The sequence below is a fragment of the Onychostruthus taczanowskii genome, unplaced genomic scaffold, assembly GCF_017590055.1.
Source record: "Onychostruthus taczanowskii isolate IOZ18803 unplaced genomic scaffold, ASM1759005v1 scaffold21, whole genome shotgun sequence".
In the NCBI taxonomy this organism is placed as follows: domain Eukaryota; kingdom Metazoa; phylum Chordata; class Aves; order Passeriformes; family Passeridae; genus Onychostruthus; species Onychostruthus taczanowskii.
The window spans coordinates 5,619,285-5,633,974 of NW_024499351.1; the positions used below are offsets into that span (position 1 = coordinate 5,619,285).

A 14,690-nucleotide genomic window follows, 5' to 3' on the forward strand; every position below is an offset into this window, starting at 1 on the left:
CATCCAAGTTGGTGAGTCACATGGATCCTCCATGTCTTTCATTTTGAGAAAGCTGAGGCAATGGAGGTGGTAAAGGTAATTCAGAAAGGAGTAAAGCTAAATTCAAGGAAATAACGGACTTGCAATCAGCTGCATTTTTTTTTTGTTTGTTTTTTTCCTGGTATTCCTCTACAGTTTTGATCAGTCTGTCATGGGATAATATTTTGGTACCTGATACAGTTTATGTAATATTGTGTGCCCTTGTTCAATCTTGAAGAGTTTCCTTCTTTTTTTATTCTGTAGTGCCAGAAATACTCGTGATGAAGTTGACAGAAATATCAGTAGTGTATATGCATATGATTTTGTGATACTTCTCTACTCCTGACATGTGCATGACTTGTTTGTATAACAGATTTTTCTTTTACTACTGTTACAAGTCAGATTGTGCTTTTTAAGCTGTTTCTCCTGTACCAACCTGAAATGGTGTGTCTGGCTGCTACTCTTCGTAAGTTGCAAAGCACTGAACAGGAGAATGGCTTGGGTTACCAGAGAAGCACAGCCTTACTTCTGTAACTTCCAGAGGTTCTCTTTCTGGAAAATGAATAGAGAAGGGTAAACTCAGAGCTTGTTGATGATGCAAGATTTCAATGGCCTGTGTAAGTTAAACCTCTGTTTTCTAGGAAGATTATTCAACACAAATAGTTCTAAGAGTACAACACTGTTGCTTACACCAGATATGAAAAAAACAAAAAGCTTATTACCTCTTTGTGCAGAATTTTTGCAATTATACTGAGCCACTGGGACTACATTGCAGGAAGATGGTAATGCTTTTTTTTTGTGGATACCCTTTCAGTTCGAGCAGTGAGAGGTTAAACAAGCACATGGCTCATTTGCATCCTCATCTGCTGGAGCACATGATCTGCAGGCTGTCTGAGCAGGTTGTGATGTTCCAGCAGTGGGTTAGTTTCATAAAATCTTTGAGAAAGAGAAATGCAAGCACAATCAAGCTAAATGTGAATTGAGAGGTACTAGTGTCCTTAAGTGTGCTGTAATGTTGTTGTATACTTTGGGTATATGTCTGTCTTAACAGAATGTGCACTTTCTCGTGTGTATTATATTCTTCAGTGAGAAAAAATGGGGATTTTCATGTATTGATATAGTTGGATATTTTCAATCATCTTGAAGGGTTACAGGCTGCACCCAGGACAAAAATCACTGCTTGATACTTGATAGGTATATTTGATCTGTAGTACTTTATTTTTAATTCATGAAAGCCATTTGTTTGATTTGTAGTTTCTGACCTTATTGTCCCTTTAAAGAACATTTTGTGAAAGTCACTGATAGGGATGAAGAAGCTAAAATAAGCCCTGGGACATAGTTCTTGTCTCTCAAGACCTCACGTGATGAGATGCTGTAAGATTACAGGCAGAGAGAGGAAATTCATAGAATGCAAGTGAAAAATGAGTAATGGTTTTGTTCTGAACTGTGTTCTCAGTGATAGAAGTTCTGTGGTTATTCACCATTAATTCTTACTATATAATACAGGTGTTTTATCAATTTTTTCTTCCATTATTGAAATTCAGGTAGAATATCTTGTGCATAAGAAGGCTAAGTAGAAGTTATATGCCTTGACTTGAGTCTAAAAGTAATTGTTTTCATATTAGTGCTATTAATATAACTAATATAATTATAATTTGCTATTAGTTTAATTAATAGCATATTATATCTGGAAATATGTTGATATTTCTCCTGAGCGCACCAGTTATCTAAAATCAAAATCCAAATTTAAATGTTACTGGAAAAGTATCGAAACCTTGGAAGCCATTAGTCCTGGTTTTCTTGTTCTGCTGTACTGCAGGCACCATAGTTCCTTCTTTTTATATATTTACACCTCTATGAAATGTAGTTCTTGATAACAAGAGGCTTTCTTTAAAAACACTGCAGATTTTCTTAGGATTTCATTTACCTTTTCTTCGGTTTCCTAATTCACTTTTCCTATATGTGCTGAAGATTGCTTGCTTTGGCAACTCATTTTGTTGGGTTTTTGTATCATCAGTCATTTTTCTCAGAGATAAACTTATGTCAGTTCTTGTCAGTAGCTGAAAATGCAGGTTAAATGTGTTGATGGCAGGGATTTAGAGGATCAAAATAATGGGATTTTCTCTCTTGTTCTGAAATGCTTTCCTTCTAAAACTGAAATTTTTCATTTGAAACTAAGGAGGATAAATTTTTATATATAGAAATAAAGGCTGTTGCAAGAATGCATGCAAGAAGGAGAAGGACTGTGTGAGAAAAAGTCTTCTTACTAAATATGTGAATGAAACATGATTTGCTTGATTGAAATAGCTCCCCTAATGCATATGGCAATATAAACCCAGTCACATGAATGTGTGTGCTTTTGTTGTGAATGAAAGCATGAGACCTGATTGTGGACAATGCTGATCACCCTACAATTAAGGACATGCATTAGCATGATTCATGTCAAAGAAGTCAGTTGTGATTGAATAAATACAAGACTGACATCTGTTAACTTGGTTCATGTGTGCTTATTTGGATGCTCAAATTTTGAGGTCCTGGCCTCCTGGCAGGCGATTTTTAGCAGAGAACTCCCTTGGGAAGGGTTTGTGTCTGGTGCTGCCTTGCCTAAACAGAAGCCTTTGCTGACTGCTGCAAGATTACTGTCTTCTCCCTGGTCCAGTGAATACTCATTGCAGCCTGGGGTGGCAGAGTGATTCTCAGTCTGCAGTGTGTTTCTTAAGCAGTGATGGAAGAGAAGAGAGAGTTCTGTAAGGCAGTCTGTTTGGAAAATCTCACTTTCTTTCCTAGTTACAGAGAATAGGACTAGAAAGGAGTTTATGAGCCATTGAATTTCTAGCAGTGGTATAATGCAGTGTTTTTATGATTCTTACTCAATTTACAAAGCTGCTATGCATTTTTATCTGACAAGGTAATCAGAACAATCTTCTGAATATTGGATGGATGACTGTAATTTCAGTCCTTTAGACATGGATGTTCTTGTGCTAGTGGTATTTAGCTTAAATTGTTCTTTTTCTGTACTGTTAACTTTCCTAATCCATAAGCCATATTTGTGGGGAGCCCACCCAGTCCTCTTCTAGCATTTGTTTTCAAGCTCCAGTGAGCCAGACTTTTCTGCTTTCAGGTCGTCCTGGTAGACCTGGTCTGCATCTGCTTTGTTTCAGTGTTTCCTTCCTGGGCATGGATGTCTGGTACTGGGGTGCTGGCCCAGAGTTTCTCTCAGTGGTGCAATGTGTGATTCTCTTCTCTCCAGCAGCAGACATCCTTATGCCATCGTTTTCAGTCTTAGGACTGCATAATACGAATGGAGCAGAAATGTTCAGTGGCAAAATAATGTTCCCAGATAATTCTCTTCTCTGTCATTTCCAAATTATGAGGCTCTATTTTTATTCATTCTGCAAGATATGAGGCAATGATGCATCCCATCAAAATTAATTCCATTTGTGTTACCTTACCTCTCAAGGTGATCTGATTCTTAAACTCTGTTCTGACTTTGTATCATCCACAAAGTTTATTAATGGGCATTTCTTTTATTGTGCTACATGAATGGCTTAGCATTGCCTGGAAGTGGTAGATCTTAAGTCCTTTTTTTTTTCCTGGCCTTTCTGGCATCAGAAAAATACTTGAAAAGAAACGGTAGAAACTTGAATACCTGATGGTGAGTATTTAGTGTTTTATGAGACCAAATTATTAACCACTCTGTACTTACTAGATTTGAATTTTTTGATTCTATCCTTTTGATTTTGATTTTTTGATTCTATCCTTTTAAGATGGCACTTACTTAAGCTTAATGTAGGTCACCCTGCTTTCATTTAAGCTTCTGTTTTGGGGTTTAGACAGCAATATGCCACCCTAACCATACAAATGAGAACTGGGGTGACATCATATGTACTTTTTATTTAAGCTTCATTGCTTCAGCATCTCCATCAGTGGGACACAGAAGTTACCCCCGGGGTAAGGCATGATGTGGGGTCATACTTAATGAAGGCATGACAGGAGAGGGATGTGTGATGGATCAGGTGATGTTTTGCTTTGTCCCAGGTGAGTCTGTGTGCCAGAATAAGAAAGTTATTTAATATCTTTAGAAATCGGTTGCTGTGCAAGCCCAAGCTAATCAGATAAGGGCTGTCAAATGCTGCATTACTGATCACTGCAGAACACTTATTAACACCTTATTTTAAGTATTTTTACCTACAGGTTTCTTTTCTCAGCACTCATCTCTTCTGCCTGTCTGTGCTTGTACAGATGAATGTCCTAGGCTTCCTGGTTTGTGTACATCAAATACTGAATAATTTAACAAAAAACATAATCTAATATGCATGGAACCTGACACCAGCTGCTGCTCGCTGAGATAAGATGCTTCCTTCTGCTAAGGACAGAGCAGAAATTTTCATGATATTTCTTACCAGGAAAATCTGTTTTGTAGTACAGAACTCACATAGCTGTTGTGACATGACCACTTGGAGTATAATTCTTCAGAGTTCCTTCTGCATCCTCACAAGCCACCTCAGAAGGACATATTGTTGATGTGCATGTGTCATGGGTTGATTCTGTCTAGGTGTCAGGCACCTACCAAAGCCTGTCATTCGTTCCCCTCTGCAGCTAGACAGAGGAGAGAAAATTTACCAAAGTGGTCATGAGTTGAGAACCAAGAGAGAGATCACTCATTAAATACCATCACAGGCAAAACAGCTCAACTTAGAGATATGAAGTGAATTTATTACTAACAAAGTCAGAGCAGGATAATGAGAAGTGAAAGAAGCCCTTAAAAACACTTTCCCCCCACCCCTCCCTCCTTCCCAGATCTACCTCCTACCCCAGTGGCACAAGGAGACAGGGAATGGGGGTTATGGTCAGTTTAGCTGCTGCTCGCTGAGATAAGATGCTTCCTTCTGCTAAGGACAGAGCAGAAATTTTCATGATATTTCTTACCAGGAAAATCTGTTTTGTAGTACAGAACTCACATAGCTGTTGTGACATGACCACTTGGAGTATAATTCTTCAGAGTTCCTTCTGCATCCTCACAAGCCACCTCAGAAGGACATATTGTTGATGTGCATGTGTCATGGGTTGATTCTGTCTAGGTGTCAGGCACCTACCAAAGCCTCTCATTCGTTCCCCTCTGCAGCTGGACAGAGGAGAGAAAATTTACCAAAGTGGTCATGAGTTGAGAACCAAGAGAGAGATCACTCATTAAATACCATCACAGGCAAAACAGCTCAACTTAGAGATATGAAGTGAATTTATTACTAACAAAGTCAGAGCAGGATAATGAGAAGTGAAAGAAGCCCTTAAAAACACTTTCCCCCCACCCCTCCCTCCTTCCCAGATCTACCTCCTACCCCAGTGGCACAAGGAGACAGGGAATGGGGGTTATGGTCAGTTTCTCACCCATGGTTTCTCCCGCTGATCAGGGACAGGAGTCGTTCCCCTGCTGCACTGTGGGGTGCCTCTCACAGGAGACAGTTCTCCATGAACTTCTCCAACATGAGTCCATCTCAGTGGTTTCTCCCACTGATCAGGGACAGGAGTCATTCCCCTGCTGCACTGTGGGGTGCCTCCCACAGGAGACAGTTCTCCATGAACTTCTCCAACATGAGTCCATCTCACGAGTAGCAGCTCCCTGCGCACTGTTGTGATGTGAGTCCATCCCATGGGCAGCAGTCCTCCCAAAACTGCTGCAGCATGGGTCACTCTTCCATGGGGTACAGTTCTTCAGCGACAGGCTGATCTAGCCTGGGGGCAGCACCCTTCTCTCCGTGGGTCTACCCTGAGATGCCTGAGAGGAGTCTCAGCCTCCTCTCAGGCATCCCCCTGCTCTGGTGTGGGGCTCCTCCACAGGCTGTGGGTTTGGTGGGAATTGCTTGTGAGCAGTGCTGTTTGACAGACATTGTGAGGTACTGTGACAGGCACTGCCTGTCTCATGGTTAACAGGAGGCTCTAGCATATTTGGTCTTGGGGTGATGTTCTCTGGTTGAGCACGGTTGGGAGAGGGTTAAGGAAAATGGATCACGTAAATGATTTGTCGTCAAAAGTCTTGTTTTTATTAGACCATTTGTGACATACTTGAAAAACTGGACAGGATTTGCATGCAGAAAGCCTTCTGTGGGGTGCCTCTCACAGGAGACAGTTCTCCATGAACTTCTCCAACATGAGTCCATCTCACGAGTAGCAGCTCCCTGCGCACTGTTGCGATGTGAGTCCATCCCATGGGCAGCAGTCCTCCCAAAACTGCTGCAGCATGGGTCACTCTTCCATGGGGTACAGTTCTTCAGTGACAGGCTGATCTAGCCTGGGGGCAGCGCCCTTCTCTCCGTCTTCCCTGAGATGCCTGAGAGGAGTCTCAGCCTCCGACAGGCTGATCTAGCCTGGGGGCAGCACCCTTCTCTCCGTGGGTCTACCCTGAGATGCCTGAGAGGAGTCTCAGCCTCCTCTCAGGCATCCCCCTGCTCTGGTGTGGGGCTCCTCCACAGGCTGTGGGTTTGGTGGGAATTACTTGTGAGCAGTGCTGTTTGACAGACATTGTGAGGTACTGTGACAGGCACTGCCTGTCTCATGGTTAACAGGAGGCTCTAGCATATTTGGTCTTGGGGTGATGTTCTCTGGTTGAGCACGGTTGGGAGAGGGTTAAGGAAAATGGATCACGTAAATGATTTGTCGTCAAAAGTCTTGTTTTTATTAGACCATTTGTGACATACTTGAAAAACTGGACAGGATTTGCATGCAGAAAGCCTTCTTCAGTCAAGTTTAAAAAATAACTTGCAATATTCAGATTAAACTCAGGTTGAGAACAGATGATTGAATGTTAATTTATCTGTTTACCCATTTGGCCTGTCAGAGGAAGGAGAGTTGGTACGTATGTATTTAGATAGAGTAGGGATACAGAACAGACAGTGACAGAATTGTCTGTGGAATAGTGTGTTGGAGGCACACTGGCATCTTGGAGGTGGCATTAACAATAGCTTCATAATCATCCTTTCCCAGCTATCTTCTGACTGGTTGTAAAGTATTACAGATTAGGCTTTCTTTAAGAGGAAGCTGAAGTCACTCATATGAATCCACCAACACAGAAAACATGCATGTGTTCTCAGGACAGATACATGTTGTTTCTTCTTCTCAAATAACCTGCCACTGTGAGAGCGTCAGTGACTTCTTCCCACAAGCTTCTTGGGATCACCTGCTAGCTGAAGTTGGTAGCTTTAGCACTTCCTTTCAGGCTGTCATCTCCTTTCTGCTGATAACTAATTCCCATGAAGAAGTGAATGTTAAGGTCTCTAATAAACCTACTGGTCATGATGTGCCATTTGTAACAGTGAATGGTTTATTCAAATAGCTTGGAAGGGACAGTATTTTTTAAAGATATACAGGCTTAAATTAATAAAACCTACAAGTAGGCCAAGGATGCCTAAATCAAAAAATATTTTTGGCCCTGTGTGTGCATGTGTATAGGAAACTGCTTAAAAGAAAGCATTGGAACAAGTCTGGTGTTCCTTTTGCACAGTGACTTGCAATGAATGAGCTGTAACCATTTGTTCTTTGCTAAGCAGTTCCTCTGTGGTGCTGCTTCTGCACGCAGTAGGAAAAGCCATTGGTGTTTCCGACAACAAAAAGCCACATCCGGAAGAGATGCAACTGCCTGATTTTGTGCCCATACAAAGCAAATGTCAGTGTCATGGGAACTTGCCAAGCAGCATGTTTTCTTTCACTGTTTGTTGTACTAATTCCTTTGATCAGCATGTGCTATACTGTCCTTAGTCATTTGTGGCAAATGCAGCACATTATCTGTGTTGGAATATATGATTGTTGAAGAAAGGTACATTAAAATAATTTCCTGCAAGCAAACTGCTGAAATGTATGTGGCTTGGAACCTGAATATGTGAAAGGGCTGTGCTGTGCTTATCTTTCTCCTTGCAAACACCTCCAGTAACTCATTGTGATGAGTGGGGAATTAAAAGTCTCTATTTCTTCCTTCCTCTCTGTTGGTGATTGCTGTCCTTAAAAGCACGTGTAATTAGTTGAAGTGTTATTCAGGGGAGTTGCTTAAAGGGTCTTCGAAGGAGACTGGGACAAAAATCTGCAAAACCAGACCTGAAGGCAAGAGAGAAGGGTTTTGGTTGTTTATCTTTTTTAATTTGTGTGCATGGTTCCCCATAACCCCTGCCTGCCATCAGCCAGTATTTTTGCTGCGAGACAGCTTTAAGGGAGGGAGAAACAAGTTCAAAGATACCGGTGGTTTTACCACTAGCTGCGGTAGATGGTGGGGGTGGGAATGGGGCATGGTGGTGGTGCTAAGGAAAGAGGGGGCTGGATTTTGGTCTTCTATTTAACCCACAAAATCACAGAAAACCAGGCATCCTACATATTTTCCCACAGGTGGAAGACCAGGACCCATGTGTTGGAGTGAGCCAGATAACTCCATTATACCTCGTTGGTGCAGCACATGCATGGAAGAGAGTCTGAAGCTGGAAGGCTGCTGCTTGGTCTGGCTGGGCTCCCTGTATGACCTCCCACTTATCTGGGGGAAGGGGGAGAGGCATTGCTTGAATTTCCAGCTTCAGGGATTTTTTTTTCCCCAAGAACTAGTTTTTGTTGCCCCTCACAAGAAAGATATATATGATTTTTTTATAAAAATAAGTTATTTTGAACATTTTTCCTCTGGACATGTAGTAATATTCAGCTCTGAGCTCTAGTTTCAAGTAGCTAATCAATGCAAGCAGAATTCCTGCCTTCAAGTTTTCCCCATAATTACTTGCAGCTCCTGCAGAGAAGAAGGAAATAGAGACCAGAAGTAAATGCCCAGTCAGGTTATACAGCAGAGTGAAACACTAGAATAGTCTGTGTAAGGAATACTTGGACGTATTTAGAAAAACTCTCAGGCAGCTTTGCAGTGAATTCAGAGGTTTAACGCCATCTGTGATGCACAGAGGGCTTTTAAGTAGTCTAGGGAACATACAGACTTGCTTTTCTTAGTTACCTATAGACTTCACTCTATGAAAAATTCTTAGGAAGTGCCCCTAATAGGTGTAGTCTGAAAATCTGGAAAGGTAGTAAGTTATTGCAAGTCATTCTTCCACAGGCAGGCACAAACTCTAGACTATGCTACCTGTCAGTCTGTCTTTAGCCTTATTTTGGCATTTTTTAGAACGCTTTCCCCAGTGTTCTACGCAGTGCAGCCATTCGTCATGCAGCCATTCACCCTGTCTGCTTTTTGGAATGATGGTCACAGCTTGCCCATGTGTCGTGCTTTTGTTTGTGTTGGAGAGTTTGCTATGCTTTTACCATATATTCCCATAAGAACTTTCTGAGTTCTTTTTCTTGGTGTTGCCTTGATACAGAGATTAAAGAAAATGAAGAGATTAAAGGAAATAAAGAATGTCATGGAGGGAAACAGTTCTGTAGCTCTTTAAATAAGGTTATGCACTTACTTGAGAATGTACAAATTATTGTTCCTTTGAGTCAATACAGAATTATGCTTTTAAGGAAACTTTAACATAGGTCATTTATAATTAATCTTGTAAGCGAATGTTTCCATGTTTATCACATAATAGATAAGGCTGGAAGGAGCCACAGCAGGTCATCTGGTCCTTATCAAGAATAGTTATCTACAGGAATTACTAACACCTTCCACAGAATAACAGTGTTAACTGTTTGAATGACTCATTCTTGCAAAACTTTAAGATGTAGGTGTCAGTAAACTCTGTGTGTTTTCCTTCTTCCCTTAAATGTTATTTTTCATTTAATGACTTATAGTTCAGCTCTACCTTGGAGATTTTTTTTGTAGTTACTTTTCTGGAAGTGCTGGCACTGGAGCAGCTCAGATTTGTGAAGTGGAGGGCAAGGAAACAATCTACTCTTGCAGGAGGTAGGGCCTTGGAGATTTTTTTTCATAGTTACTTGTTCTGGAAGTGCTGGCATTGGAGCAGCTCAGATTTGTGCAGTGAAGGGCAAGGAAACAATCTACTCTTGCAGGAGGTAGGGGTATTCTCTGAAGCAGGATGAGTAATTTTTTTTTTATTATTTCAGAGAGGTAAAAAAGCTCAAAATTCCTAAGCACACAGGGTATCCATATTAGGTGTTTGAAGTCATGATTTCTCTCTGCCATCAGCCTCTTCTGAAGTTAGTTGTAATGCACTGCAAGGAGTCTGCCTTCAAAGCAGGGAGTGGAGATTTCAAGTTCTTTGGTTTTTCTCGTTCCTTTGCCTTAATTGTTTGACAGTGTCACTGGAGGAATTGCTTTGAAAGGTAGGAACTCTCATGATGTGGTTGAATATATATTCATCAGCTCAGTTGTGATGGTGAAACTCCAAAACCTCATTAAAGGGGTGAAAGCGATGTGGTCGAATATGTATTCATCAGCTCAGTTGTGGTGAAACTCCAAAACCTCATTAAAGGGGTGAAAGAATCTTTTTTTTTTCTCTCTCTCTATGCAATTGATTTCTGCTTATACAGTATGACTGGAGTACAAAGGAAGAGTCTTCCTCTGATCGTCTCTGTACTGTGAAGGAGGGAGGAGAGCGTGAACAGGTGACCTTGTGTGGCTGAGCCACACAGCAGTTGCTGGGTAATAAATTTCTGTGGAAGGTTGTGGAGGTAAGCTGGTGGCACAATGCAAGAGTAGCACAAAATGATGCTACTTATCATTGCTTGAGGTCCACAAGGAGAAAGGAGGCTAGGAAGAGGGGGAAAGAAAGAGTGGGGAAAGTAAGAGTAGGGAATATGAGGGAAAGAAACATGATGAGAAATTAGAGGCTGGCAGATGGTATTTACTGTATTTAAATACAGTGGTGTTCAGTGCCTGCTTTGTGTTTCTGTAGCAGCTGCCTGAGTGTGTCAGTGACAAATGGCATGTGAGGTGAGAGATAGGGACCTATTTCTGCAGTACTTATTCCAATGAAAATCCTGCTTACGTGAAGTCTAAAAAATCAAAGCACATCTAGAAATAATTTTGCCGATGCTTTTTTGGAATGTATTTGAAACTGAATATATAAAACTGAAGAGCTCTATGCATGTGGCACACCTGTATAGTGAGATTCACTATATGTTATTGGTTTTGTTCAATTTCTTTAGTAGAAGACAAAATAAATAAAAAATTTGCACTTGAAGTGAGATGACTTTTCTCAGGTAAAGTTGGCTTTTTTGTCAAGACAGCCTTACCATCATCATCTCTGCCTTTTTGGTTTTCTTTCCCAGGGAATAGATTTAAAGGCAGGAGGTGTTAAAAATAGGGAAAGTCATTTTTTTCTCTTGGTTGGATTCCTAGTTAAGCAAAAGATCTAATCCTGTTTCTAATTTCCTTTTTTTTCTGTGACGGTGTTCTGCCCTAGGATATGACTGTAGATTCTGCAGAAGTTTGTAAATTACAACATGGGATGGGGTTTTTCACCATTACTCAATTTTGCTGTGTTTCAGGGAGTGGGGGATTTTTATTTCCAGTATAAATTTAATCTGTGACCTTAGATATAACATTAAATGTGTTTCACAAGGCAACTCTTTGTAGGGGAAGTCTTCAATGTATTTGCTTCTGTATCTTCACAGCTGCCTTGTTGAGGTGTGAACATCTTTGGTTTTCACTGAAAAATTAGTTTGCAATCAGTAAAATCTACCATTCTCTGGTTAGCATATGGTCCACATCTCAGGCTATTGTTTTAGTGCATAATAGCATGCATGCAATAGTAATGTACTCCTGCTGCAGTAGTAGTCACATTCCCTGATTAGAAGTAAGCAGGTGGACTGACAAGTCAATCATTTATCTGGATCATAAACATGCTTTTATCATATTAAGGTAATGTTACCTAAATAGAGATTGTCTATTAGCCTGCCTGAAGCACTGTTAGATAGAATTCATTCACATCATTAATGCCTGTTCTCCAGTGTACAGCACAATGTCATCCAAGAGCTTCAGGCAGATAATTTTACTCATGATGGCTGGAAATGTAGACCTGTTCCTGGCTGGTTTGTGTTTTCTGTCAGTAGATGTGACCAGTAGGGGACCAAAATGGAAAGGAATTCAAATGTGTTTCAAAGACTGGCCTGGTTTTGTTCTTTGCTGAGGTGAATGAGCATTTGTGGTGCCTTCAGGCTTGTCTTAAGCCAGGAGAGCATCTTGGATATCTCATCCTTCCAGCAGAGGCATTCATGTGGCAGCAGAGAGATATGTTTCACTTAGCAAAGAATAACCCCTTGCATTAGACCTTTGCTTTGGTTCAGAACTTTCCTGACAGCTTTGACAGGAGGCAAACGTATCCCTTAACTCCTCTCAGTCTCAGACAGACAGCTTTCATTTAGTCCCACAGTACCCCAGCTCAAGACATGGGTTGCTTTAGGAGAGCCATTGCTTTTAGGTTTTCTTTTTCCATCTCTGTGGAGATAGAGCTCTCCGAGTTTCTTGGCTTTACTGACTCACCTCAACTTCCTGTGCCCCAGACCAGAGTGATTTCACTAAATAAAGGTTTGATTCACAAGTCTTGTGGTCACATTTAAAGTTCCAAGCAAAACAAATACAAAGTGTACAGTACAAGCCTGTGCTTGATAACGGGACAAGCAAATAGGAAATGAAAGGCATGTGATAGTCACTAGGATACTGCTGAGAAACCGCTTTCCAGCTTGTAAAGATAGCTGTGTTTTAAACAGCCCTCTTACATGTTCTTCATTACAGCCCTCTTTTTGCCACATGCCATTGAGGTGACTGATGTTTTCAGCACGTTAGTGATTTGTGGTTTTGTAGATACTGTGTGCATTCACATATTTCTCATTCTTTGTTTCAGAGATGGTGATGTTGCTGGAATGGTGGTCAGGCACCGATTGCACCCTTTACACTGACCCAGAGAGTTACCACAAGTACGGGAAGGAGAATGCCATCGTAATCCTTAATCACAACTTTGAAATTGACTTTCTCTGTGGTTGGAACTTTTGTGAGAGATTTGGGGTCTTGGGGGTGAGTTACTTAGTATTTAAGATAAATCTCCTTGGATGTGGAAAAAACTACTAAAGAAGTTAATTGTGTTTTCAAATTAACAGATCCGTGCTCGAATTTCACTCGGCTGCTGTCCAGAATTAGAGGTCAGCCTAAAGCAGTGCAGTGCAAGTGTGTGGAGACAGGATGGCTCAGGAAACCACAGCTATTTTAAAAGCATTGCAGTTAAAGCTGATGAAGGAAATATTTTCTTAACCTGTGGAGATCATTACAGTTATTTCTCTCTGTGTGTTTACTAAGTAACTATTGCAGTTAATTGTGCTGCATAAAGATGAGCTATCCTGTGATTCTTTCCCATTTTAATTACAGAATTTATTTGCTTTTTGCAGCGTAGCCTTACAAATCCACAGCTAGAGTTTGAGTGATGTAGCCTGCCTCTCAGAATGAAAGAGCAGCCATCTTAAGTGAAAGCAGTGACCAGCTAAAAGCAGTAAGAGATGGGGGAGGAATGAGTTATTCATGGCTGAATACACTGCTGCATTAAGCTAGCAGTTCATGTGTGTTTATTTCCAGGCTTGCTTTTTTGTTTCCCCAGTCAGATCATGGGGATAATTCAAGCCCCCATCTAAATCAGCCTGACTTCATTCCGTGATAGTGACAATATTCCCTATCTATAAAGGATTTAGATAAGGGTTCCTCCCTCATAAGGAAGAAAACCAGTGACTCATTTTGGCAGTGTTCTTCAGCATCCTTCTAGCTTTGATACTGGCCTCTGGCAAAAGTCCTGACCTTGGATTGTGTGAACCTATGATTTTTGTGGCCTTCCCTTTAGACTCCTTGCATTTTCTGGACATTTAGGCACCACTCCTGTCACTTTCAAATTAGAATAATGTCAGTCTGTTTAACAAAAACATTAAAAGGGGCCTTAAAAGTGGAGGAAAGTGAACCTAAGCATTACAAGCTCTTTGTGTAACCAAAATGGCTGTTGGATTCTGAGTAACTTCTGCCATGTTGTCTAGGACTTGAGTACAGAGCTGCAGGATGGCATGGAACAGTAGGAAATGTAGGGAAACCTGTTCCTATCAGGCAAATGTACGTGCAAAAAACCAGTGGTGCTGAGTACAGTCTGTCTGATTTTGTAAGCCAAATGGCCTCAGTTCTCTAAATGAAGCTGTGTTTTTGAGGGTCAGGTGCTTCTTCAGAAAACACCAATGTAGAAAATTGAGGGATTGCTTCTGTACAAAGTAATAGGGGCCTACAAGGTCAAAAATACTTTGTTTTACATTGCTGCTGTGTAGTTGAATGGAATTTTATTAGCTGCAAATTTTTTTTAATAGTTTTCCAAGTTAATAAGAATTCCGTTTTAGTTTTTATGTTGCTACCTACACGTAAGGAAACCACAGTGTAGAAACAGCTGTTGAAATTACTGTGCTGCACTAACTGAAAATATTTTTTCCTTTTTTTGGTTGCTTGCATATATTACTCAGTTTACATTTATGCTAATCTTAGGATTATTTTAGAAACTGATATGTGCTGGTTGTGGTTTTGCTTTTTTTTTTTTTAACAGCAAAACAAAACAAATAAACAGAAGACCCAAACAACCAACACAAAACTATTTCAGTCCTGAGTAATGTACTGTGGTTTTACTTCCCAGAAACTGTTCCTGGAAGAAATAGTTTCCACGTGCTCTCATTTGCATAGATGTTTTTACTTAACAAAGCAGTGCATTTTCCTCTTGAGGCAACCAGCCCAAGTTCTTCTT

General features: G+C 40.7%; 1 protein-coding gene across 1 annotated transcript in view; it reads left to right on the forward strand.

Annotated features, from left to right (window-relative positions):
* Window positions 1-14,690, forward strand: part of AGPAT4 (1-acylglycerol-3-phosphate O-acyltransferase 4) — a 73,506-nt gene that overhangs the window by 26,791 nt on the left and 32,025 nt on the right. Inside the window, exon 3 of the mRNA XM_041404478.1 lies at window positions 12,780-12,949. Within this exon, the coding sequence (XP_041260412.1) occupies window positions 12,780-12,949 (170 nt within the window). The remainder of the gene's footprint in view (window positions 1-12,779; window positions 12,950-14,690) is intronic.